Source organism: Saccoglossus kowalevskii, chromosome 18, assembly GCF_978046115.1.
Source record: "Saccoglossus kowalevskii chromosome 18, keSacKowa6.1, whole genome shotgun sequence".
Lineage (NCBI taxonomy): Eukaryota > Metazoa > Hemichordata > Enteropneusta > Harrimaniidae > Saccoglossus > Saccoglossus kowalevskii.
The window spans coordinates 7,429,185-7,456,653 of NC_140658.1; the positions used below are offsets into that span (position 1 = coordinate 7,429,185).

Below are 27,469 nucleotides of genomic sequence, written 5' to 3' on the forward strand. Positions count from 1 at the left end.
TCTAACTAATTCAGACCCACATCAGAACAATTTTTGTGATATTTTTAAAGAGAAGCTCAAATGTTTGTACCGTATGAAGTGGAAAAACAATTTGTTGAACAATTGTAAGCTTGACTTTTACAGGTGTGCTAAAGAAAATTTTGAATTTGAACATTATTTGGAAAAAATTAAAAATAAAAATCATAGAATAGCTTATACTAAATTTAGAACTTCTGCACATTTTCTTCCCATTGAATCCGGTAGACATAAAGGCATTTTGAAGGAAAACAGGCTATGTAATCTCCATGAATGCAATGAAGTAGGGGATGAGAAACATTACATTTTATATTGTAATAATTGTCAAATCAAAGAACAAAGATCTAGATTCCTTGCAGCTTTATACATCTATGCCCCAAAGCTGGAAGATTTTAGCATGGATGAATTATTTCCTATTATTGTTTCAAGTAATGATTTTTTCATTCTTAGCATTTTTGCAAAATTTATTTTCTATATTCTTGATATGTATTAATACTGAAAGTTTTTGTTGTTCTGAATGTTTTGTTTTGTTATTGTTATTTTTGGACTTTACTCAAGTTTTCATTGGTACGTTCCAAATAAAAAATTCTATCTATCTATCTATCTATCTATCTATCTATTCGCCCTAAAGTTCTACCCCCCTAAGATTGTCAAAATATATTCGCCCTAAAGTTCTACCCCCCCCCTAAGATTGTCAAAATATATTCGCCCTAAAGTTCTACCCCCTAAGATGCTCAAAATATATTCACCCTAAAGTTTCTGTCCTCTAAGATTGTCAAAATATATTTGTCCTAAAGTTCTATCCCCTTAGATGCTCAAAAATGTTTTTGCCCTAAAGTTCTACCCCCCTAAGATGGTAAAAAATATATTCACCCAAAAGTTCTACCCTCTAAGATGGTCAAAAATATATTTGCCCTGAAGTTCTATCCCCGAAGATACTGAAAATTTAAGATGTGTTGCAAGGTAAACGGTGACAATGATTGTAGTCCATTTCTACTATAAAGGAAAACATTGTAACTTCTCGTTCTGATTCTCTGTACTTTGACCAGCATAAGCAATCAAGTGCAGGTAACAACAAATAATTTATTGATGAAGAAAAACACGCACCTTATCTAGTTTATGACGCAGATCAATATGACCTGTGTACAGTCAAATAATACTGCGACACAACAAACGCATTCTCTTGATTTTCATAAATATTTATCAATTTCACCATTCAAACTGAAATGAAAGTTGTCTATTGGTCACGTATACATTTTATTTACTAGTCTAAAATAATAAAACTAAATGGTGTTATTGTGCTGATTCAACTGCTATTGAAGTTTTTGAATATTTATAAAAATCAAAGCAATGGGTTTAAGTCAGCAGTAATTAATAGAAAATTTCACACACATTTGCTAATCTGATACATTCTCTCTTGCATCATCATGCTACTTTGAGATTGGTCATGTAGACTCAAACAATGCTGGTTTGAACAAACATGGAATCCCCCCCCCTCCTGCAAACTGTTATATTTGTACAATTAATATTGCTATTTTGTGTATACACTGCCAGTTATATTGCTTATTCGTTCACAGTAATGTATTCCCCCCTTTTGATATATTCTGTATATTCCATGTACTTTGACCTTCAGCACACCAGTGTGCGTTTTCATAACAAATAAGGCGAAACATTCAGTTATGACGGGGAAAACACCTTACCTATGCTATCAGATCAAAGTATTCGCAGTACGACCTGTCTACGTCGAATAATTTAGCAAAACTGCGAAATTTATTATATTTGATAAAGCTCGAAATTATAGTTGGTTTCTGGTGCATCCGCTGCAAGCAATCACGTCTGTATCACAGGCGCTTGTGGTCTGTACTGCCAGTGTGGTGCATGTACAGTTATCAAAACAGTGAGCTATATCGTAGTCCTGTTGATTAGGTTGTGTTTTCGTTTACAGTAAAAGTACACCCACCTTTGTTTAGTAAAATTGTCTGTCTGTGCAGTATGCGTACTTACCGTGAAAGCAGTCTCGTTATAGAATAATACGGATACGTCTGGTATCATAGAATGAATACAGTGTTGCCAAATGCTTGACTGATTCGTATGCATGTATATACTGAGGTGACCTTTTGGGACTAATGAGATGCAAAATCCGTACCGTTCTTATATGGTAATTATTTTTCCATATATGGCAGGCGGTACCTTGGCGGTACCCAGCCATTTCTAGGTCTTGTTGACAACTTATGGCCCATTCAAAGGATTGCGTATGATCTTTGAAATGTCATCTCTGTGGTCTGATAAATGCATTTGTAATAATAATAACTTTATTGTCAACCTATCTCCATTGAGATCTGGACTAACATACAATAAAGATTAAAAGATACAGAAAATAGAAATTTAAAATACAACAACAATAAATAAAAGTATAACCGAAAAAGAAAAAATAACTGTTAAAAAAAGTTTTTGACAAAGTAGTAAATACATTGTAAATAGTTTACATATAAATGTAAGAATGCATTATATTTTCAGGGCAGCTGGCAATCTCTGTATATTTTCTTTTCTCATAAGGAAACATTTGTGAATGCATTTTGGTATTTATGTTCATAAGTATGATATTTTTTTCTTCGTTTTTTTATCGAACTCAAAGCGGTTATGTTTTAAAGATCGTTTAAGTTACTGTAGTTCTATTTCTAATCATGTTCTAATCTAGGTCATGCTCCCCCTAAATCGAAATGGCTCAGTTCCTTCTAAATGGGGGTCAAAGCTCAATGTGAGGTCTTATTATTCATTTGATGGGAACATTCTAGATTCGTTGGTGCCCAAAGTCCCCTACTCCGCAATCTATTGTTTTTTTGTTTTGTTTGTTTTTTTCGCGCAAAGGTCACTGGGAACTTAACCTACATTCGCATTTATATGGGTACGTGATGAGAAGAAATCGCCTCGAAACAATGAGGTTTGGCAATGGGGAGGTAGGCAGAGACTATCGTCCTAGATTTCATCACGCCACAATTGATAAAACCAACTTCAGCGGAATGAAATGAACGTTTTACCAACATTCAAGTTGTACACTACATGCCCGGGTCGGTTCGGGATTCTTTTCGAAATTTAAAAATCAAAATAGCAAAGTACTGGAAGTATCGAAAAAGATTCTCGCATTGTACGTGTTTATTTTTCGACATGGTCATTTTACAGCTATTACTAGTAGTAAAGCATAAGAGTAGATTATTCTATTTCCAATCTAGGCCATGCAGCCCCTCCCAAAATTCGAAATGCTCCAGTTCCTTCTAAATGGAGCCAGAGGTCAAAGCTTAATGTGAGGTCTAATTATTCATTTGACGGGAACATTCTCGATTGATTTCGCTAAGGTTCCAAGGTTCCCTGCTCCACAATTGAACGATAGTTGTTTTCGTTTCGCTCAAAATACACCGAGAACTTCGTCTGGTTACCTTCGTATGGAAAAACACGTTTCACCAAAATCAAAATAGCTAAGCGATGTACTGGGAAATATTCGAGAATCAAAAACTTTCACATTGTACGTGTTTATTTTTCAACCATATTGATGGAGAATAGAAACATCAAAACCTACGATAAATCGGAATTTTATGAGAGAGACAATAATCATTAAAAAATGACTTTGTATCGATATTTACCCCCACCTAAGTCGCTTGCATAATTTATGAGAAATCGTCACACCACGCATTTTGTGTGGATTCCAAGTACGAAGCCCATCAACAGCCCGAGTTACTCATGTTGTGTAATGAAAAAAATATTTAAAGGAGTCACCTCTCAGTTAACATTTTCATTAACATGTGCAAAAATACTCTAATGTACTATATCCATAATTGTCTTTGTAAATATTTGGCGTTAATCTAATTCCATATCACTGCGTATTGTTAGTTGAAATGCTTGCGATATAGTACACAGTCGAGCTAGCGTTATACATTTATCTGAGACTGGCCGTGGATGATGCCAGTAAACGGTGAGTACAATTTTGCTCACCGGGTTCGAATCGGATAAAGGAATCATTGTTATAATCATAACTATAAGAATAAGTAAACCTATAAACAAAATCTATTTCTAGCGGGGAAACCAAAAAAAAAAAAAAAAACGTTTTCAACTTATTTCGGTGGTGGAAAACGGTTTGGAACATACTGTGACAAAATAAGTAAAAACATATAAATTTAATTTGTTAAACAGCCCGAGGAATACATTTTCCGCAATTTTTTGTGGGAAGTAGTGCACGATTCCATATGGATGCTGTCGCCCTTGTCACCTAGGTTACTCGGAAATGTTTGTTTCTGAGTCTTCTGTATCTTTTCAATACTTGGTACATTCTCGGGGAAACTCATTCATTCTACTAACACAACACGACATGTTCAGTTCGATGGTCGTATACTGGCAGAGCTCGGTCGCTCGCTCGATGGCAGAGCCATCGCTCAGCCAACGCAAACTCGTTCTTTTTATTCAACTCCCTACGAAAACACATTTAAAGTCTTCGGCATAAACACTGCCCTCTAAAGTTTCGCTCACATGGCAATGACTCGCACTAACATTTAACCACAGTCTCTCACTGTGATCAATCATAGACATCTCCGTGCCACCTCTGGGGTTGTCAATTTGTATGAGCTATGGGCTTGTTATTGAAGTAAAACCGTAAAACACTTTGGCTACTTATATCTACACTATTTTTGGATTTCAAGTAACCATACACATGAAAAAGGAGATGTTGAATTGTTCCAGTTACTGACATCGAGTTACGAATATGACTAAGACAATAATTTAGAAACCACGCCCACTTTTACAAAACCACACACAAATTATACCTCGATGTTCAATTCAATTCAACCGAACTTCGAGTTAAAGGGCAACACATATTTTTGTTTGTTGAACGTCCACATTTAGTAAGCCGAAATAACAGTTAACCGAATATCGATTCTTAGGCAACCTAGATTTGTGTTGTTAACTGCTAATTAAAGTTCGAGCACAGGGAGGTGGACAAACTTATGTATTTTAATAAATTATTAAATAATAAAATGTTATATCACTTTTCTTCCTGGTATCGATTTCAAGTAATCACTGATCTTTTTTTATATCACTCTTCCCTTTATCACAATCTTTGTTACAGCTTTCTACCTACTAGGTCTAGTTGAAACTTGTGGTGGGGTGGGGGTCGTAATACTGGAATGATGACAGAGGGTGTCGTGACAGACTCAACTACCGGGGTATACAGTAAAATACGGTTGAGCATATGTACTGTATTGTATTTTCGCACAGCATATATAAGAAAATGACAGACTGGTATGGTAAAGAAGCAGAAAGGAAATAATACAGAGTTGCCTTTATATAGTCTTGATGGGAACTTGTCGAATAACCCGCTCTTAGCGCTCATTGGCCAAGAGATTTATACTTGACATTGAATCAAGGATAAATATTTCTCTCCCTGGGTTTGCTAATTTACGCAGCAATGCTACAGCTGTGTCTGTTTGCCATTGAAATACACACAAATGTAACGATGAATGTAAACAAAAGTATAGTTTCAACGATGAGACAGTGGTGGAGTGAATATTCAGGTAAAACAGCAACATAAATTTTACCAACGCAAAAAAGCTCAAAACAAAACAGGGTTGGAAGGGAGATTCCAAAAGTTTAAAACACACATGCAAAACTCACTTCTTTTACACTCAGCATTTCAAGAAAAATACTAAAAAACAAACAAAAACCACCGTATCTGAACACGGTAATCCATGTGCGTGTAGAAGTTCTATTTTAAATTTGAGGTTTATTTTTTCAGAGCACAGTCCCTATAGAGGGACTGTGTCCAAGCCTATGTTATTCTGGTTACATTTTGTGATGAGAAGTAAGACCTTACAACGAGTATATTGGCGTAGACACCCGACTGCTACTAAAAACTAGGAGATAGTTGGAGATAGTTTTTACGAGTAATGAAATCCGCCACCACCCACCATCACTCGGTACAATTTAGTAGCACATGACAATACCGATGAGGGCGCCACACGGAGCAGAGTAATGATGTACAGTAACAACGCATTCGTGAGTTTCAGATTTCAGAAGAACATTGTCACCAAATTTATTGATTTATTGTCGACAAAAGATGTAAATATTATTCAATGTTTAGCAGCTTATATATATATATATTATGAGGTTATTACGAGGATACCGAAAAGTACTAGTATACAAGAAGACAGTACAGGAGTAGTACTGACCAACGTGCAGTGGAGGTCGATGCGACAGTGTACTGTCTAGTGCATACTTTTCAGTATCCTCGTAACATTTATTATTATCCATCTTCAAGTTTTCCTCTCAATGATACATCATGGGAATGCCGAAATACAAAAAGTTTAGAGAAGATTGAGTGAACTTCTTTGTATGGGGTCCGGTCAAACTCCGGCTGCCATGTTTGTTTGTATTATTAGAGGACGTTACGCACATAGTCGTTCCATATTTGGAATTCGCATTTCCTAATATGGTAGGATGAAAATACCCAGTGCAATACCGCTAATTACGGCACGCTGTAACTTGTCACCCAGGTTAGGTAACAGATGTATAATAAATATATAATATGCATATGTGTGTGGATATGTATTTACATATCTAAACTATTTAGATCGGCATGAGCATCTGCGCTATGACTATGTATCAGACTCAGTCTGACTGGATACACTGAGGTGATACAGAAATATCAAAATAACTCGAATTTTTATTTGAGTATAACACAGTTATCCGCATAGATTACCATGTAATTTTTTTAATTTCTTATCAAAACTTTGGGCCTAAACAAGATAAATTTAGAATTAGTTTATAACTAAAGACAACATCAGTACATTTATTGGTAAATGGGACACCACTCTGTCAGCATACAGTATTTATATATCACTCACACCCATGATCTACTGTAATTTGTACAACTATTTCACCAATACCTCAGTCCGGGTTGTTTCATTTGAATGTAAACGATTCAATGAAAGTAGGTAAAAACAAATATAAACTTTGTGCAACGTTCAACACTGAGGGCATACATTAACCAATAAAATTTGATTGTATGCATATGCAACCACAAATTTGGATTCTTTATATTTTTTTTATGCTTCAAACCCCAAAGGCAACTTAAGAAGCTTCAAGTCAGATTGAAAATTAAAACTTAAGGGTTCTTCATTCTTTTTAAGAAATATATCAAATATACAAACAAAATTGAGATGTCACCAATAAATTTTGAATTCCTGTTTAAAAACAGCAACAACTTGTATTGTATCCTTGTGTTGGTTTCCATAGCGATGAAAGAATTTTAAAATATGTAGAATTTTGCAGGAACTGAAAATGTTGAATACCATTATTGATGCAAATTTTCAGTTCCAATGAGGTAATACTTGACTAGTATATTATTCAACACAAATGTGTTCTCCAAAATGCATTGTACATAAGCTCAGGAAATGCAAAATCTAGCATTTGGTTGAAACTTACAAAACCCAGATTTTACACTGAAAATGTGTGTATTGAACATGAATTGACAAGTCCTTAGTGAGTCCTATTTAAAGATTCAATTTTAGGTACTGTGATGACACTGTTTGGAATCTGGGAATAACTGTTTCAGGTTTTTCTGAGTCAAAACCAGTTTTACATTTATAAATGAAAGAAAGGTTGTCAACAGATTCATGGGACTTTTCTTGATATTTTCCTCTTTAAGATGTTTCCATTAGATTTCAAATTGTGTCTACACTACGAGACAGCTTTATTTGGGTGTTATGACTTTATGTGAAATATTTGATTTTTTGAATTTTGAAAAATAATCAACAATTTGCCAGGATTCTTGTTACTGTGGGCCACATATGTTGGAAAACTATTAAAAATGATACAATGTACATTCAAAATGTAAACTAAAATGATCAGCAACATTCCGATGATGTTAAGGTAGTTTGCTTCCATTGAAAACAATATTCAGAATTTGTTTGAAATCCAGCAAGAGGGGTTGGGTTACTGTAATGTTCAAAATTCTGAAATGAAATAAGGTTTTCACAAAACAACGCTTAAAATGCGTTTATCCAATAGTTCACAATTGGTTCCTATGGCAGAAACAATCACCACAGTAATTACCAAGCTAAACCTTAGTACCTAGATAATGTCTTGTTTTTGTACTTGTTGTCTGTGGCATACATGTTCACATACGATTGGTATATTGTGCAGGTGTGCTGATGCAATAACCACTGCTCTTTAATTATTAAATATTTCTGAGTCTTTGCAAACATTTAGACCATCAAAATATTTCACATAATAGTGCCAAAACCTCCATAATACAGTATTTCATCTCAGAGTGCAACTTGAATAACACTAGTTTACACATGGTGGTTGACATTTCCAGTGTGACGTGAAGCCGGTTGTTGACAATGTTAAAACTGTGAAAATACACACACAAAGTCACTTCAATCAATTTATTCTTTTGTTTAAAATACTTGATAAATGTTACATATGGTGCACCTTATGAATGATAAAGACTATTTAAAGAAATGCATGACACTTCTTCAGTCCTCCACAAATCATAGACGTTATTTTTTTTTAGAAGCTCACACTTATACTTAAAGAATTAAAGTCAAACCTGATTGATGTCTGTACTGAAATAACTACCACTGCTGGGGTTACTAGTAAAAACACGGCAGCTAGAAAAATATACAAATAGCTACTAACGTTATGTAAATTTATAGGGAGCTGTTCCCAAGTTTTAGCACAAGATTTTCTGAACAAAGAAACAGACCCACAGATGACTTTATTGTTGATGTACAGGTAATACAGTGGGCTAGATTAAAATGCAGTCTGGAAGGCACATATATTGCTGGGCTAGAATATATCAAGCTCTACAAGACAAACTGCACACAGGACGGATTTACTGAATTGCAACTGTTTTATCGTTCTATAACAGACACATGCAAATGATGTGACCCCCCCCTCCTTCCTCTAATCAACTGTCTTCAGTGATACCTTACATAAAATAGTCTGTGCTCCCTCCCTAATAATAATAGAACATTCCAAAATGTCTGTTTAAGTGTCTTTATTTTATTTCATGTCTTTTTAAGCAACAAGTTTTTGCCTTGCAGAATATAGTTCTCTATCAGTTTTGAATGTTGCAAGATTCTGGGTGGTTTGGGTGACGGGTCCTGTTGTCAATGCCCGGCGAACTTGCATAGATTTCTTGTCGAGATCCAAAGAGTTTTTCTTAGTTTCCAAGTCTTGGTTGATGCGATAAAGCTGTTTCTCATTGGCATCACGAGCATTACTACAAAGTAAAGACAAAATATTTGTAATTATAACACCAAACTAATAAATGAAAAAAACCAGCTGCAAGTGAATTCATAAATCTAACGTACTAAGAGTAAAACGGTTAAAGCAAGAGGTTCGTCACCTGCGCAGGCGCGGGAATTGAGTCCCAAGCGATGATAACATCACATGTTAAAACGCAAAGGCTCATGGGTAGACGCTTGTTTGTAAACAAATGACACGCTATGGCCATCTGGCGCATGCGGAGGTGACGACTCCCCCGATTTAACAAAATTATGCATCATAGAGCTGCCCATAATATACAGTCACAGGGGGGTTTAATCGGGTTCATACAAATCCTGTAAATTCAGATGTTTCTTTAATTGTGCTTTTTTGTCACAATTTATTTTCTTGTTTATTTTAGATTTTATAAGGAGCTGAAATATCACCTGCTGACTTTTATTTTCCATGGAAGCTTTCAACAGATGATGTATTAACCTTTTCACCACTAGTTCCATCTTTTCATCACAAAATATTGTAAAATACTTTATTTTCGCTATTTTCAGTGAAAGTAAAATCCAGCGAATATACCTTTTTCCTATATTTTACATTGAACTCGTCAAAAATTAGTGAAAATAAATTCCATACAAAAGCTAACCCAAACGATCTTTTCATTGAAAATAAATTCTAGCTAAAATAAAGTATTTTACAGTAGTCTCGTTTATAGTCTGCACTTTCCTTCAAAAGATTGGGACAAAAATAGCCCAATTTTTTTGAGTAAAAACTGAAAATTGACTCAAATTTTGTCTGTTGACTCCAAAATTAGGGTTAATTTCCAGAAATATTGAAGAAAAAAAAAAAAAAATCAGAACAATTTGGGTGAGAATGTCTGGTGTGATAAGGTTGAAGTTGTTAGGTGCTCAAAATGATACTCTCTGGAAATTACTTTGACTTAGTAATACTAAGTTTAGTTTACCACTAAAGTTTTGACATATTTTTGAAAGTAGGCTGTTGAGGTCTGAAAGTAAAACCACACCATTCCCATTGCATACTTACTGTGCTTCCTGAAGTTTAGCTTTCAATTCTTTTATACTGTTCTGAATTTCCTGCACTTCATTTACCAGACCATACTGAGCATTGTCTCTGCACAGTTCAACGTTAGGTCTGTATGTACGGTTCTCAAGGCGAGTCATTGCCAGTTTCAATGGGTTGTCTTTGGCTTTAATTGCTGCCTCCAAGTCATGGATATCCTTCTCCATGTCAGCAATCTCTTCTTCAGTCTGAACGGAATAAAAAATGTAATTATTTGTTACACAGCTCAACATGCAAAGAGCTCAATTATTAGCAGCCATCATCCTATAGGAATCATCTACTTTCTGTGATGAGAATGCCAGGAATATTCAATGCGCACTGACAACGGTAATAGCACACTAGATAGAAAGTATGTTATTGTCCTCATCCAATAGAACACCAATCTCCCATTAACTAAAACCACATGTTTGGTAGTTTGGCAGAATGTATGTATTTATACTGCTGCTGTCTTGTGGTCAAAATCACAATCTCTCTGATGCGAGGCGAACATTCTAACAACTGCCCAAGTATGAAGCTGAGACGTTGCAATTATATCAAGAAAAAACGAGAAAATACTCACATTTTTCTTTTGCCACTCATCCTCATCCTTAGCTCTCTCCATATCATGTATCCTCTTCCTGAATGCATAGTCCAGTGCTTGTCTCTGTGCATCCAAGTCATTATTTGTTTGCGCAATGGTTGCTTTAACAGCCTCACGTAGTCTTTGCGAAGCCTTCATTTCGGCAACAGCACGGTCTCTGTTGTACCGACTGTAGTCTTCCCATGTTTGTGGTGTGGTGCTCCTGTGATGAAATACAGAATTTTATATATAGTGAGTTTTCAGGATGGTTGAGAATCAGTGGGGTCAACCATAAAATATCAAAACATTGCTGGAATTAATTTTCTCTTTAAGACATTTTGGCTGTAGTTTATAAAGTTTATTTTCACTGATTTTTGATTAGTTGAATGTAAAATGTAGGAAAAAATGTATTTTCACTGATTCAGGCCTACAGTGAAAACAGTTAAAATAAATTCCAAGTGAAAATAAAGTATCTTATTGTAATACAGTAAACTACAAAACTCACCCTTTTGGTGTACGTGTTGGGTCGGGCTGGAAACATATATCCGGAGAATCAATGGTCAAATCACGGCAGTAAGTATCAATGCCTTTGGCTTCAAACTTATCTCGGAGATCAGCGGCTAATTGTTGACGAGCTTCTTGGAGAAGGCACAACTGCTCAAAGGATTCAGAGACTTTCTGTTGCAAAGCTTTCTTAGCACCTTCAATAACCTCAACTTCCTACAAGAGAAAACATAATAAAGAATAAAAAATAAAGTAGTAGACATTTTGTGACAATGGTAAATATCAGTAAACCTATTCTGTTCAAAATGCATGTAAAAAGTCCAATAGACTAATCAGTATTGTGGCCGGTAGATTGTCTTTATGGGCTCAAAAACCAATAAATAATAGAAGCTTTTGACATTTAATAAATTAATGGACTTCATTTACATGAAATTGTTTTTAATCAATGACACATACCTTATGAAGTTCTGCATCTGGATCATCATCAACAACATCGATACTTTTCCTACCGTCCCTAAGAGTGAGGCACTCAATAGCAACGTCTAGGGGGAGGGCTTTCGCTTCAAGAGCACGCTCAGCGTTATCTTTCTCATCTTGCAACCTCTCAATTTCTTCATCAGTGTCTTTAAGAGTTTTCTCCAAAATTTGCCTCCACTGCTTGATGTCGTCAATCCTGTTGTCAAGACGGGTTGTGTTGTCGTGAGTACCCCACCATGTTTTGTTATCGGTGACGTTTCTCAGTTGACGCCCCTCTTGACGGATCTGATGCGATGAGTCGCGCTGGCGCTCTGAATTTGTTGCTAAGATGTAGTTTGATGTATGCCAATCTGATGGGGCATAATGGGTGGCGGTCTTGTAGTTAATGTCTGTTTGTGTGGACATTTTGAATTTTTATAACCTGTTGAAAAATTAGTGGCATATCAGTAAATTAATGTATTGTATGTTATGTAGACAGCATACATCCTAATATGTACCCAGCCGTTAGAAATATAGTGGTCTTTACAAATTAAATTTACAGAACATAATTCCCATCAGGGATGTTATTAATTTAGCAGTGACAGTTAATACGTAAATTCAAAGTTCTAAAATATATAACATGACATGTAATATTAAATTTTTAATAAATATAGTGGGAGCAGTTGAAATGGTAGCCAGTGTGAGTAGATTGCTCGCATGTACGTACAATCACAGAAAATTTAAACATTTCGTTGCCACGACCACACTTTGTTTATAATATTTCCAAAGCGAAGGAAGCCATTTTGGAAAGAAAACGTTATGCCTCGTCCACCGGTTTTGCGAATTGCAGTACAAATTCCAGCATGCCGCTTCAGATATACTTGCTAATATTATTAAAATGTCGGTAACCAAAGCAGTAATATTTTAAATGGCTAATAAATGTAAACAATAGAATAATGAAGTTGTTTTGCTGTCTGACAGACTTTGTATACACAGTGTACGAGTGGCCCTGAGCACATGATTTTGGAAACAGAGACCGGATCAGAAAAATACACCGAAAAAGTGCAATACAATCAGGATCGATGCAAACGATTGTTGATATTAAATGTAAGGTTGAGTATAGCTCCATCAAAAAGGCGAAAATATACGGAAACAAGGGGAGGACAGCACAACTTACCTAACCGACTCCGTGCACAGAATGTATGGAACTGTTTGCTTCGAAGCTAGCCTATAAACTCCGCGTTGCTAGGCTTCGATCCGTTCGAAGATTCTTTTCTTCTATTGGCCAATCTATCTTACGCGTTAGACGTAAACGAATCAGATACTTCGTTTCATTGCCGACGTTGCGTTCTTATTTGTGTATTTCCATAGATACCGTCGCGACAGGCGATGAATAAATTATGTAAATATCCAACTGTGATGAATATTCAACAACCAAAGAAAGATGGCGCTGCTTGAAACTTTTTGCAGGAGATTCGGATGGTGTGACGAATTTCTATTTCTTTCGATACTTGTTCACTTCTGTGTGATACATGCAGAGGTTAGTGATTTTACTGATCGTAAGCAAGAACAAGAATGATACAAACAAATAAATAACAACTAGCATTGCTATTGTACCAGCCCAATTAATTATTTTGCCCTGATTTTGAATGAATGAAAAATAGCCGAGGTCAGTTTTGTAACCTAGTGGTGGCCTGGTCTAGTATAGATTTCGCACACTCGTTTACCCCTTCAGGCCTATATACATGGTTAATTGCATTCTACGAATTCTACAAAGTCAAACAAGAATTCTTAAATGTCCCTTATGAACACTGCCCTCATAGTTTAATATTAATGAAGTCCTAAATAACTATTAAAAATAGCTAGACGTTTCGAGCAACGGCTCTTTATCGATAGCATAGAAGAAAGTGTTAGAAAGTGTTCTATGCTATCGATAAAGAGCCATTGCTCGAAACGTCTAGCTATTTTTAATAGTTATTTAGGACTACGATTACCAAATATTATCTTCTATATATCATATTTATCAGTTCGAGCAGCGTTTATTTATTTATAAACTACTATTATAATATTAATGAAGTTTGATAAACTATCATTTATATGAGTTCATGCCATCCGGATACCGAAAATAAAAAAAAAATAGGGTCACATTCAATTTTTCAAGATAAAAAAAAATAAAAATTTGCATTTAATTGTATACTGGTTTCTATGGTGAGAATATTTCTTCATATTTCAAAATGTTGCTCCTATATCACCCCAATATTTCAAACCCACAACCTTGCTGAAACTCGACCAAATGTGTTGCTCTATAAAAACTTCTAAGCCTAAACTCAATGCTACTGTATAATCCTAAACATCTTGCATGTGTTTTGTGTAATTGAATTAAAAATAGCGTTCTACAATCAAAACTGGGATTTGAAACAAAAATATGCTAAATTTTAACAGGACCATTTTATGTATGATTACAAAAGAAGTTAAAATGAACATTATGAATTATGTGCATAAGAAATGATCAGGGAAAAAAACATGGCAGGACAGGCTGGAAATATGGCAGGGCTGGAAATTAATGGTGGTCAGATCAGTCAGATATTTCTTTCATAATTTCAATGACTTTTACAAATTTTGAGGTTGAAAATGGGTGCCATCAGAAAAATGATAGGATATCAATTGCAATTATTTTTTTTGTTTCTAGTACCCTGTCTGCGATATGTGATTGTCCTAGTGGTAATATTGCAGCATGGAAACACATGGGATGTACACTCTGATCATAACTCCACCTCATGTAAGAAAAAAAAAATGTTTGTGACACTACAAGGTAATAACACTGCTCCATTCATATTGTATTTGTATGACAATATATATTGTCACTTACAGTGAACACCACCCAGAATTTTTCATTAAGAATGCTCTGGATATTGTAAGACTAGAACACCTTAAAAGCTCTGTCAACAGTCCTGACATATTTACACATAAATATGATGTAAATACATCTAGACTGTAGACAGAAGTCTGTTGGTAATCAATATTTTGAAACAAAGTATGGTTATCATTTCTTCTGATCTTACAAGCTCCAGAACATTCTCAATGACCAAATCTCAATGGTTTTCACTGTAAGTTTATTCAAAAGCATGCAATTGCCAGCTCATGAAAATATTGTTGTATGACAAGCTTTACTAAAATGACTTTATTAAAGCGAGAGGGTCGTCACATGTGCACGTGCGGGAATTGAGTCACAATTGACGATAGCACCACACACTAAAACGCAAAGGCTCATGGGTATATATTTGTTTGTAAACAATGACACGCTATGACCATCTGACGCGTGTGCAGTTGACAACTCCCTCGATTTAAGGTTTACATAATGTGGTTAGAAATTCCTGAAAATGGTTGATTAAGACAAGCAAAAATGTATCACCAAAATTATGGAATTTGAATAGACACCAAGATATATATAGTAACAGATATATCTCATTTTTTGCAGGATTATGTTCCCATAACTCTCACTATGTTTCAACAAAACCAGCACAGATGGAATGTCTCGGTGATACACATTACCATGGTTACAAGTGTTCCCAAAAGGTAAGTTGCCATGTTGATTGTTTTTAATAAATGTGTTGATTTAAAAAATATCGCACAAACATAAAATGTTCCTGAAAAAATAACAATAATTCTATTAGGAGTATGCCCTCTTGTGACAGCAGTTCTGTAATTGATGTAGGTGGAGGAAAGCATTCTTCACAGCGACAACTTTGTTGTGTAAACATTCATTACTCATACACAATAAAAAAAAATTGTATTTATTGAACTAAAAATCAAAATCATGACTTTCCTTTCACCCATTCATGTCACAAAAATAACCTACATCTTTAGACTTACAAAAAGCATAATGTTGTTATGCCACTAGAGGGCACTGTTGATCTGATCTGATCTGAAGTCATAGTTATGGTAGAGATTCGGTAGTGAGTTTTAATAATACTTTTTAAATCTGAATTCAAAAATGTTGTTGTTTTATCAACTAGGAGAGCTTTCCCTTTCCAGAATAATTCAGGATTCTTTGTACTTCTACATTCTTCTTCTCTCTGTTTCTATGGCTCACACACAGGAAAAGAGCTATCGAAAAAAATGTTGAAATGCCTGTAACATAACCATACTTGAATACTATGGATTATGAAGTTATGTGTACATTGAAATTATAATGTGCCATTTGGTAAAATAAGCGCATTCACTTGGCTGCTTCAGTCCTTGTCGGTACAGAAATAAATATGTTATGCTGAATGAACTGTAAAATGTTTCGTCAAATTCAACTATGCACTGCACAATATGGAAGCAAAATATAACTGATAGTCAAGTTAACTGAGGTATATTTGAGGATGATTTTGGTTACAGGATGTAACTTTTACTAACATTGTAGTACTTGCACACACTGCTGATAGTGCTCGCATACACTGAGGTAAAGTGTGGAAGTGTGTGTTGATCTTATCACACGGAGGAAAACTTTGTATAAAGTAAATTGACAAGAAATCTATGTAAAGAAAACATTAAAAATGATGGGTTTGACTAGAAGATCACAGAAAGTATGTGTAACAGACATTGATTATGATATATCTAATAATCAGCCTGAACTGCAAAGAGTAAAAAAAAAATGAAAACAAAATACAGGTAAGTGGTATGTGTTGTATTTTAAATACTGTAGAATACTTTATTTTTGCTTGGAATTAATTTTTGCTGAAAGGATGATTCAGTGAAAATAAAATCCAGCGAATATACATTTTTCCCTATGTTTTACATTCAACTCGTCAAAAATCAGTGAGAATAAATTTCATACAAATCACTTAAAAAGTGTTTTCAGCGAAATTTAAATCCAGCTAAAATAAAGTATTTTACAGTATATCGGTAATGGAAAATTAAATATTGCATACTTTGGAAAAAATGTTTTAATGAGAGTATCAAACAAAAACTTCTGATCATAAGATCACCATTTTCATCTTTCTTTTTAATTTTGGTTTTTGAGTTCGCTAAATATCGGTAATATGTATTTCAAAAAAACAGCTATGGTTGGGGAATCTTTTGAACAGCACTACCTAGTGTCCTCTATTAAACTTTGTTTTTAACTTTTTACCACCAGATTTTCTTGGCCAAATTTGTCTGCACTTTTTTCTTATATTCTTGAATATTTCTAGGAATTTACCCTAAGTTTGAAGCCAACAGACAAAATTTGAGTCAATTATCAGTTTTTACTAAAATTTGGCTATTTTTGTCGCAATCTTCTGAAGGAAAGTGCAGACTATAAACAGGACTATTTTGTGAAATTGTCATTACATTTAATTTTAACATATTTGGTGATTCGTGGATTAAATTGAACATGAAAAAAAACACAATACATTCATTGATTTACATTATTAACGCTGATAATATAGTATTAGTTTCTAAGCTTTGCCTGTAGAGGGCACACTTCAACTCTTCCTGGATATCACCATCTGATGGCAAACTGATTTCCTCCACGGTGGTGATGATGCAGTTGTCATGACAATATGCGCATCTGTAATTAACTTTCATACACGGCTACTGCTCTATTTATCCACATCTTTGTCGAGCACAGTTTGTAAAATATTTCATTTTGTCCCACAAAGAGAGACTGTAATTAAATTATTTGCATGAACCGTTGATGCTTTTAATATATTAAATGCAATAATTTATCAATTAGGCATTTCTTTGAAGTCATTTTACAGAAGGTCGAAGGACTGATGCTACGATGTCATCCCCAAAATGCCAAATCTATTCTGATTGTGTTCTTGATTTGTCTAGCGACATTGACTGGCAATGCTAAGACATGTATATGATCACACATAATATAAATTTTCTTGTCTGAATATTCAATTTATTAAATTACATTCGTGACAGATAACTTTGTTTCAATGTCAGTCATAGATTAAAATGGAATGCATAGTTCTCGTTATCTCATGGCTAATTACTGTTAAAATGAGAGAGCATTACTTTGTATAATAATTAATTAATTAATTTATGATTTCATAATTTCTATCATTGTTAGTCCCTGTTCGGACGAAGTCCGAAAACTGGGACTTATAATTCGGTCTTCGTCCGTCCGTCCGTGCGTCCGTCCGGAGTCATATCTCAGAATCCCTTGGACTGATTCCGTTCATTCTTTGCATGTGCCTAGTACTTTATGTGGGACATATGCACATGCAGTGGTTTAGCGATTCGATTCAAAATGGCCGACTGGCAGCCATCTTGTTTTTTGAAAATGTTGTATTTTGGACATGCTTTGTCAGTTTTCATTCAAACTTGGTACATAGATTATACATGTTAGGATACATGTCCATGATGATTTATTTCACAATTGGATCAAAGATGGCTGACTGGCAGCCATCTTGTTTTTTGAAAATGTCGTATTTTGGACATGCTTTGTCAGTTTTCATTCAAATTTAGTACATAGATCATACATGTTAGCATACATGTCCCCGACCGTCCGTGAGTTCCTGAGTCTGTCTGTCCGACTGTCCGTGTGTCAGTCTGTCCGTGCGTCAGTCTATCCAACATCATATTTCAGAATTCTGTGGACCGATTCCGTTCATTCTTTGCATGTGCCTAGTACCTTATGTGGGACATATGCACATGCACTGGTTTAGCGATTCGATTCAAAATGGCCGACTGGCAGCCATCTTGTTTTTTGAAAATGTTGTATTTTGGACATGCTTTGTCAGTTGTCATTCAAACATGGTACATAGATTATACATGTTAGGATACATGTCCATGACAATTTATTTCGCAATTGGATCAAAGATGGTCGACTGGCAGGCATCTTGTTTTTGTTTTTTTATGCAGTATCTTGGATGTGCTCTGTCAGTTTTCATTCAAATTTGATACATACATGTACTTTACACATGTTAGGATGCATGTCCATGACATTTTGTTTCAAAATCTGGTCAAGGATGGCCGATTGACAGCCATCTGACTTTTTGGCCTTACTACTATATTTCCACAATTTATGTACCATTTTCATTCGTATTTGGCACATACATCATACATATCAGTGTGTTTCATAATCAGATCAAAGATGGCTGAATAACGGCTGTTTTTATTTCAGCCATATTACTATGACACGAAACACGTGTTTTGATGTAAATAAACTATTTTTTATATACGCCACTTGGTACTCAAGTTTCAAGGACACGCTCGCGACAACCCCTCCGCTTTAATATGACGAGCACAAAGAGAACTTAACGGGGACTGTGTCATTTTCAATGAATTGTTAAACTATAATCTGCAATCCCTGAGAATGCACCATTTTTTCATAGGACATTCAATTTAAATGGCCAGCCTCTGGCCTGCTGTGTATATAAATATAAATTTACATGTAGGTGTTAAGCCTAACATATCACTTACACCATTGTCTGCCGTGGAAGGATCTATTGTCATGAAAAATTTTTGATTAACCCTTTAATAAAGAATAAATTAAATAAACCAGTGATTGACAGTTATTTCGAAGAGCTGCTTAAAAGATGTTTTCTCATCATCTTTTTTTGAGAATTACGATTACCCCGGTAAATCCCGCCCCAACTAATAAACTACTGTGGAATACTTTATTTTCGCTGGAATTAATTTTCGCTGAAAAGGCTTTTTGGGCGTTCTTTATGGAATTTATTTTCACTGATTTTTGACGAGTTGAATGTGAAATATAGAAAAAAAAGTATATTCGCTGGATTTTATTTTCACGGAATCATCTCTTCAGCGAAAATAGCGAAAATAAATTCCAAGCGAAAATAAAGTATTCTACAGTATTTGTTTTCTTCATAAACATGTCAATACTTCAGACACATAAAATACTCCATGTATTTTGATTTCAAAATGATCGATTTTATGGTTGCCAGAGGATCTGCTCCCCAGGGTAGTATTTACCATGCGATTTGGTGCCGTACGCGAGCGCCGGTTCGAGTCACGCACGCAGTACGTATTTACTATAATTAGACATAGTCTTTACCTTGCCGTTTATTCGGTGTTATTTGCTTACTTTACTTTCTATGTCGACAGCAACTATGAGTTTGCAATTATTTCCCAGTACAGTACCTTGTGTAGTTGGACAATGATAGAAATTAAATTCAATTCTCACAATAAAGCATGTGCATGGACAAAAACAGGTTAAAGACATTACTAGCAATTCATATCTTATCCATTCATTGACCACATACTATGAGTTTAAAATTATTTCCCAATACAGTACCTTGTGTAGTTGGACAGTGATAGAAATTAAATTCAATTCTCACAATAAAGCATGTGAATGGACAAAAACAGGTTAAAGACATTACTAGTAATTCATATCTTATTGACCACATACTGTCAGAACTCTCTAGATGCTTTCATCATATCATGCTAAACATATGAATTATGTACTCAACACTCACAAAATTTGCTTACCAGAAAAAGAAAATATTTTTATGGTTGAGTTGTAAAGACATTAAACTGAGCATTGTGTAATTTTAGGTTTTTAGATCTAGGCTGTAAACCAATCACAGGTTGTTTGTTATCCCCAATCTTATCCATTTTTTAACCAATCAAAGCACTCTTTACACAGCATCTAGCTGTTCTTGGTGATCTATGCCTTTCTTCTCCTTGACATCTAAATGTCCTGTACTATACCGGTAATATTATTTAAATTGAAAACTGTCATTGTTTACCTGTGTATTCTTGTAGCTCTCCTTAAGGGGGAAAAGCATTTCCTTGCAGACAATTTGAAACCTTTCATAGAGTATTAAAATATTATGGTATACTATGGTAACCTTGGTGATATAACCATCACTTTGAACGTAAATTTCTACAATCAACTGTTTCCTCGCTTTACTACTTAATTCGATAACATTCGTGAGTGTGATAAATGCATGCTGATATTTCTTGTGTTTGTCTTTTTCATTGTATTTTTGACTACAAGTGGTAATTGGAATTAGCATTTATCTTCCTTTCATGTTTATATGCTTATATGCACTTATTAAAGGCTCAGCAAAAATCTTATTTTTCAAAGTTAATCCGATGATGTTATTTCATTTTATTTCACTGGAGTTTTAAATTTAAATGAAGTGACCTTGTCATATGACCTTTGTATGAAAGATTATTTTCAAGTACGAACACACACACACACACACAAAAAATCATCTCCAGTTACCAATTAAAACATTCATTTTACATTCAACTTGTCAAAAATTAGCGAAAATAAATTCCATACAAAACACCTGAAAAGTCTTTTCAGCGAAAATTAATTCCAGCTAAAGTAAATTAGAGTATGTACTGTATTAGCTCTATTAGAAACACATTTTTATTAGAGATATAAACCAAAAAATTGTATTTCCATGTATTGTATGCTGAATCATTAAAATATGATTAAATATTACAATAAACACTGTGACATGCACATATGTAGTCATTCACATAAGCACATACTGTCAAACTATGTATTTTCATTGGCATTTAATTTTACTGTTTTTAACAATTTCAATAGATTTTAAAGGGGAACCTTCCAAACCCAGGGATTGCACCAAAGACTCATGGGACACTATTGTTTATGTTGTTACAATGTTAATATATCTGTTATATCCATTGTAATTTTAATCCAGAGAGTAAATTTGTTGTGAGACTAGGCTTAACTGGAAGTGCCCCTTTAAGTTCACAAATTTGGCAGATAAACAAAAGAATTCTATTGTTATTTCATATGTTCATATGGATTCAATTTATAGCTAATTTTACTTATTAGAAAAAAATGGTGAAATTAAAACCCAGTGAATAATTATTGCATTTACACTACTGATAGAACAAATACAGTTCTTATGTTAAGTATCATTTGTTATGCGAGATCAACTCCCTGACATTTAATCTTGGTACCGATTTATAGCAGAGTAATAAACTTCTCTCGCGCTTCAAATGACAAACGCGTTTATCACCGATTTCTGCATCATTATTTTTAGTGTATATCTGGGGTACAGTGGACAAGATAGGCAATTCATATTATAATCTACGTCAAGCGTCATTAGATCTTTTTCTAATATATGAACGGAAATGTGATTTTGAACTTGATGATCTTCTATTGACGTACGTTTGACGGAAACAGCATAATCAGTCAGTAAATTGTATTTTAATGACGTTGTCATTTTAATTGCCACTAAAATTAAGTGTTGTTTATTTCGTTACGTTTAACACTTTTGAACATCATCATTTTTTCGCCCAATACTGTTTGTAAATTTGTCTGTATTTTTTTTTTATAATTTAGTTTTTCATTTTGTCATAATTTTCCATTGGCTACTGGGTCAGATCAATAAAATTATTCAAGGGTTTGAAAAACAAATTATGGGAAAAATTTATACTGATTTATATTGTAAAATGTGACAAATCTTGTTTATTCAAAAATTTATTCTTATAAAGCTGGTATTGTTATCAGTAATCAAATATCAATACAAACATATTTTGTATACATTTTGGACAAGAAATAAAAACTGATTCCTCAAAATACTTCTATTTTTGATATTCCAAGAAAAATAATCGAGAGGATGCAAACATTTTTTTTTCCATAGAACAATTTTTTTTTCCTGCTTCATGAATCACGAATGAGCAAGTTATTTTGGAGTCTGGCCTAAAGTTAAAGCGGGAGGGTTGTCATCTGCGCACACTCGAGAATTGAGTTCCAAGTGACAATAACTACACATATTAAAAATGCAAAGGCTTATGGGTAGACGCTTATTTGTAAACAATGACACGCTATGGCCATTTGACGCATGCGTAGGTGACTTTTTTGCTTTAATGTTTTTTTACTACCGGTACAACATAAAAATCAGCAATTTTGGTAAAGATATTTCTTTGGTGGCCCTGTTTCGGGTCAAAGTGGTTTTTTGGGGTGAGCTGCTTAATAAGGTCTATGAGTTGATTGGTCTTTGTCTAGCATATGGAAATTGATTTACATTTTCTACATCCATTCAGCACAGTAGCGGTACTACCAAAAATGTTTGTCATTTCACTAAATTATCATTATAAAGGTTGTTTATTATGACAAAGTTTTCACAAAAAATATTCGTCAATGCACACGCAGTCCAAAACGGGCACTTATGTTTTTGACCTCTGTGCATCCGTGTGTCCGTGCATGCGTCCGTACGTGCGGACCTGTATCTTAGAAATGCCTGGACCAATCAAAACAATCAAATTTCACACATACATCATACATATGCATGTCAATTTGTTTCACAATCTGATTCAAGATGGTCGAATGGCGGCCATTTTTGTGCTAAAAATCATCAAAATCAAGCATTTTTCGGCTGTTTACAGATGGATTTTGTTCAAAATTGGTATATACGTTACACATTATAGGACATCATTTTGTTTTTCAGATAAGATTCAAAATGGCCGACTATCGGCCATATTGTTTTAATGAATGGGCTTCTAGACCAATATCTCTGACTTGTTTTGACTGATTATGTTCAAGTTTTAAATATTCATTATACATCATGTCATAGATATACAGATATATTGGTTTGACGATCCTATTAAAAATGGCCGAATGGTGGTAATTTTTGTGCTAAAAAATCATCAAATATCAAGCAATTTTGGAATATAAGCTGTAACATCTTTTAGACAAAAAAAGTTCACAGTTCTCTAGTTTTTTTTCATGTCATAAAACTATAACAAATAGCTCTTCAGTTGCAAAAAAATTGATCCATGGCAGCTGTGCTTCATTATTAATCTTTCACCGTGATATCAAATTTATCACTTTTAACCTTTCCACCATCCAATTGTTCTGCAATTTTTTATTAAATTCTTTAAAAATTCTGGAAATGAACCCTAATTTTGGAGCTCGCAGACAAAGTTTGAGAATATTTTCAGTTTTTAGTCAAAAAATTTGGATATATTTGTTGCAATCTTCTGAAGGAAAGTGCAGACTATAAACAGAAGTATTTTGTGAATTTGTGATGAAAAGAGGAAATTATACTAAAAAACAGCTTTTTTCAACATTTATCAGAATTTGGGGAAAAATCATGCATTTTGAAAATTTATTCTGATATTCCGATTGCATCCTATGTGATAGATTCAAAGTTTGTTGAATTGATGTTTTACAGACACTTCAGATAAGTCTAATAAGAATCATAAATGGTAATGATACCAACACATAACTATAATATATGAGGAATAATAAAATCACTTCAAAGAAACCATACAACCAAGAGTTATTTTGTGATAACCACATTTTTTATCGTTAGCTATATTTCTTGAGTCTCTTGTTGCAATGAATTGAAAGCGATATATAGTGTGCTTTCGTTTTACCCTCAAGCGCTAAGTTTTTATGGAAAGCTGAGGTCTTGATTAATGAAACATATACACAGTGATTGAATTTATCTGATGTGGGAATTATCCTTGCTGTTACCATGGAAGCAATGCTACATCCATGACAGGTTGATGGTGGAATCCATCATCAGGAGATTGTTATCACTATGGTGATGAAACAATTTGTCATAAAAGTGAAATTTTATTTTCTACTACAGGTTAATAAGGTCAATTGAATATTATGTTACTGAAACAGCTCGGATGGTTTTATTAATCCCTTGGTGCCTTGTCTGATGATTCATTTTGCTCTTTTGTATCCAATATAAATGTTGGGTATAGCATTGTTGATATGTAATAACATCACAATTGGGTTGATTTATTAAAAACACAACTGACATAATGATCACATGTTGCATGGTGCGAGAACCTGATACAGGCACATTTAGAACCACAAAGGTTAATACTACATGGTTTGAAAAAACGGCGAAGTATACAGATCATGGCGCTTGAGTAATAACCTATATCCATTCCCGAAAACATTCATGACTAGTGTTGGTTGACCATGAAACAATTGCGATTATTAAAGTAGTAGTATTAATGTTAAAAAAATGATGAATATACGACTTGTTATGGCCATTGAATAGTTTTGTAATATTTACATATGTCAAAGCAGCAGTTGTACGATGCACGTTTGAATTTCATACAAATCAATGTATTCTAATGAAGGATGTATTTTAAACATAATGCATTGTGACGACTGATACATTAGTACCCATATATGCTAGAAAGGTGTTTTTGTTTCAAATCATAAAAGTGCTATGTAATAAAAAAGGATATATTAGCATGGACCCATTTCACCTACTAATGCCAGTAATTATTTTTCTCTTAGTTCATTTTCCTCTTCATTTACCCACTTTTTTATAATAACTATTCATTCGTCTCGCATTATGGCACCTCTTTTATCTTTTTCTTTCATTTCCGCTCTGCTCCGTTGTCGCTCTCTGTTAATATCATCCTCTTATTTCTTTTATCGCATTTATACTCATTGGAATTCCCTCCACGTGGCTGCATCCTATTTTGTTATAAATTAAATTTGAAACTATGGTAACCAGTTATTCTGTTGTTCATTTGCATGCTATGTGAATTAAAATAATGTATTTTTTTTGAAAGTCGGAATTTTGAGTGTAACTGAACATGGCATTTATAACCGATAAACATATTCTGAGTGCAATAGATGCGGGTACTCAAAATGATGAGACTGTGAGATGAGGTCTTGACCTAGGTATTCATTTGAACAGGTCATAACTGGGTCAAAGTTGATGAGGAAATTAGCTGATAATTGGATGGCACAGCACCTGAAGTTATTTTGATCAACCACTGTGCTGGGAGATATTCATGTTCTCACCAATGGCAATGTCATTGATCATTTTTAATATGGGCTTTTCTATCTATAAATATTTCTTGAGGAAAATTACATTATGCTAGACTTTAATTTCCGATTTTGTATATGGGAGAAGTTGAATAGAGTAGATTAACAATTTTTAATTAAAATTATTTCTTTGAGGTTTTGATATATATTATGCATCTTTAAGTATAAGAAATACACAGCATTAAAATTCTGTGATTTTGTGAAATTAACTTTGGAATTTAATCAGCAATGAAAATTTCACTGGAGTCGTCAGGTCACAATGTCTCTTCGCAAAAATTCTCACTGGAGGCGTTGCGTCACAGTGTCTTTTGCCAGAATTCCACTGAAGATGTCAGGTCATAGTCTCTTTCATGAGAATTCTGTCACAAATGCTGTCTAATGAAGACAATTCCTAGCAGCAATTGTTGTTTATAGGTTTCATTTTAAAGATTTGCATCCACAGTGATTGCACCAATATGTGTGGATTCTTTGCACCAATATGTGTGGATTCTTTGCACCAATATGTGTGGATTCTTTGCACCAATATGTGTGGATTCTTTGCACCAATATGTGTGGATTCTTTGCACCAATATTTGTGGATTCTTTGCACCAATATGTGTGGATTCATTGCACCAATATGTGTGGATTCTTTGCACCAATATGTGTGGATTCTTTGCACCAATATGTGTGGATTCTTTGCACCAATATGTGTGGATTCTTTGCACCAATATTTGTGGATTCTTTGCACCAATATGTGTGGATTCTTTGCACCAATGTGTGTGGATTCTTTGCACCAATATTTGTGGATTTTTTGCACCAATATGTGTGGATTCTTTGCACCAATATGTGTGGATTCTTTGCACCAATATGTGTGGATTCTTTGCACCAATATGTGTGGATTCTTTGCACCAATATGTGTGGATTTATTGCACCAATATGTGTGGATTCTTTGCACCAATATGTGTGGATTCTTTGCACCAATATGTGTGGATTCTTTGCATCAATATGTGTGGATTCTTTGCACCAATATGTGTGGATTCTTTGCACCAATATGTGTGGATTCTTTGCACCAATATGTGTGGATTCTTTGCACTAATATGTGTGGATTCTTTGCACCAATATGTGTGGATTCTTTGCACCAATATGTGTAGATTCTTTGCACCAATATGTGTGGATTCTTTGCACCAATATGTGTGGATTCTTTGCACCAATATGTGTGGATTCTTTGCACCAATATGTGTGGATTCTTTGCACCAATATATGTGGATTCTTTGCACCAATATGTGTGGATTCTTTGCACCAATATGTGTGGATTTTTTGCACCAATATGTGTGGATTCTTTGCACCAATATGTGTGGATTCTTTGCACCAATATGTGTGGATTCTTTGCACCAATATGTGTGGATTCTTTGCACCAATATGTGTGGATTCTTTGCACCAATATGTGTGGATTCTTTGCACCAATATGTGTGGATTCTTTGCACCAATATGTGTGGATTCTTTGCACCAATATGTGTGGATTCATTGCACCAATATGTGTGGATTCATTGCACCAATATGTGTGGATTCATTGCACCAATATGTGTGGATTCTTTGCACCAATATGTGTGGATTCATTGCACCAATATGTGTGGATTCTTTGCACCAATATGTGTGGATTCTTTGCACCAATATATGTGGATTCTTTGCACCAATATGTGTGGATTCATTGCACCAATATGTGTGGATTCTTTGCACCAATATGTGTGGATTCTTTGCACCAATATGTGTGGATTCTTTGCACCAATATGTGTGGATTCTTTGCACCAATATGTGTGGATTCTTTGCACCAATATGTGTGGATTCTTTGCACCAATATGTGTGGATTCTTTGCA

At 34.4% G+C, this 27,469-nt stretch overlaps 1 protein-coding gene and 1 long non-coding RNA gene across 2 annotated transcripts in view; one reads left to right on the forward strand and one right to left on the reverse strand.

Moving 5' to 3' along the window:
- Nucleotides 1–8,433: 8,433 nt before the first annotated feature.
- Nucleotides 8,434–13,135, reverse strand: LOC100373019 (tektin-B1-like). Its single transcript, XM_002734286.4, has 6 exons — nucleotides 13,056–13,135; nucleotides 11,879–12,320; nucleotides 11,424–11,638; nucleotides 10,919–11,141; nucleotides 10,324–10,547; nucleotides 8,434–9,286 (listed from the first exon to the last, which is right to left on the reverse strand). Exons 2-6 carry the CDS (start codon nucleotides 12,302–12,304, stop codon nucleotides 9,082–9,084), a joined length of 1,293 nt encoding a protein of 430 aa, XP_002734332.2. The 5' UTR covers nucleotides 12,305–12,320; nucleotides 13,056–13,135; the 3' UTR covers nucleotides 8,434–9,081.
- Nucleotides 13,136–13,262: 127 nt separating this feature from the next.
- Nucleotides 13,263–27,469, forward strand: part of LOC144350785 (uncharacterized) — a 56,582-nt gene continuing 42,375 nt past the window's right edge. The window contains exons 1-3 of the long non-coding RNA XR_014927045.1: nucleotides 13,263–13,418; nucleotides 14,568–14,690; nucleotides 15,357–15,454. This is a non-coding gene — a long non-coding RNA (uncharacterized LOC144350785). The remainder of the gene's footprint in view (nucleotides 13,419–14,567; nucleotides 14,691–15,356; nucleotides 15,455–27,469) is intronic.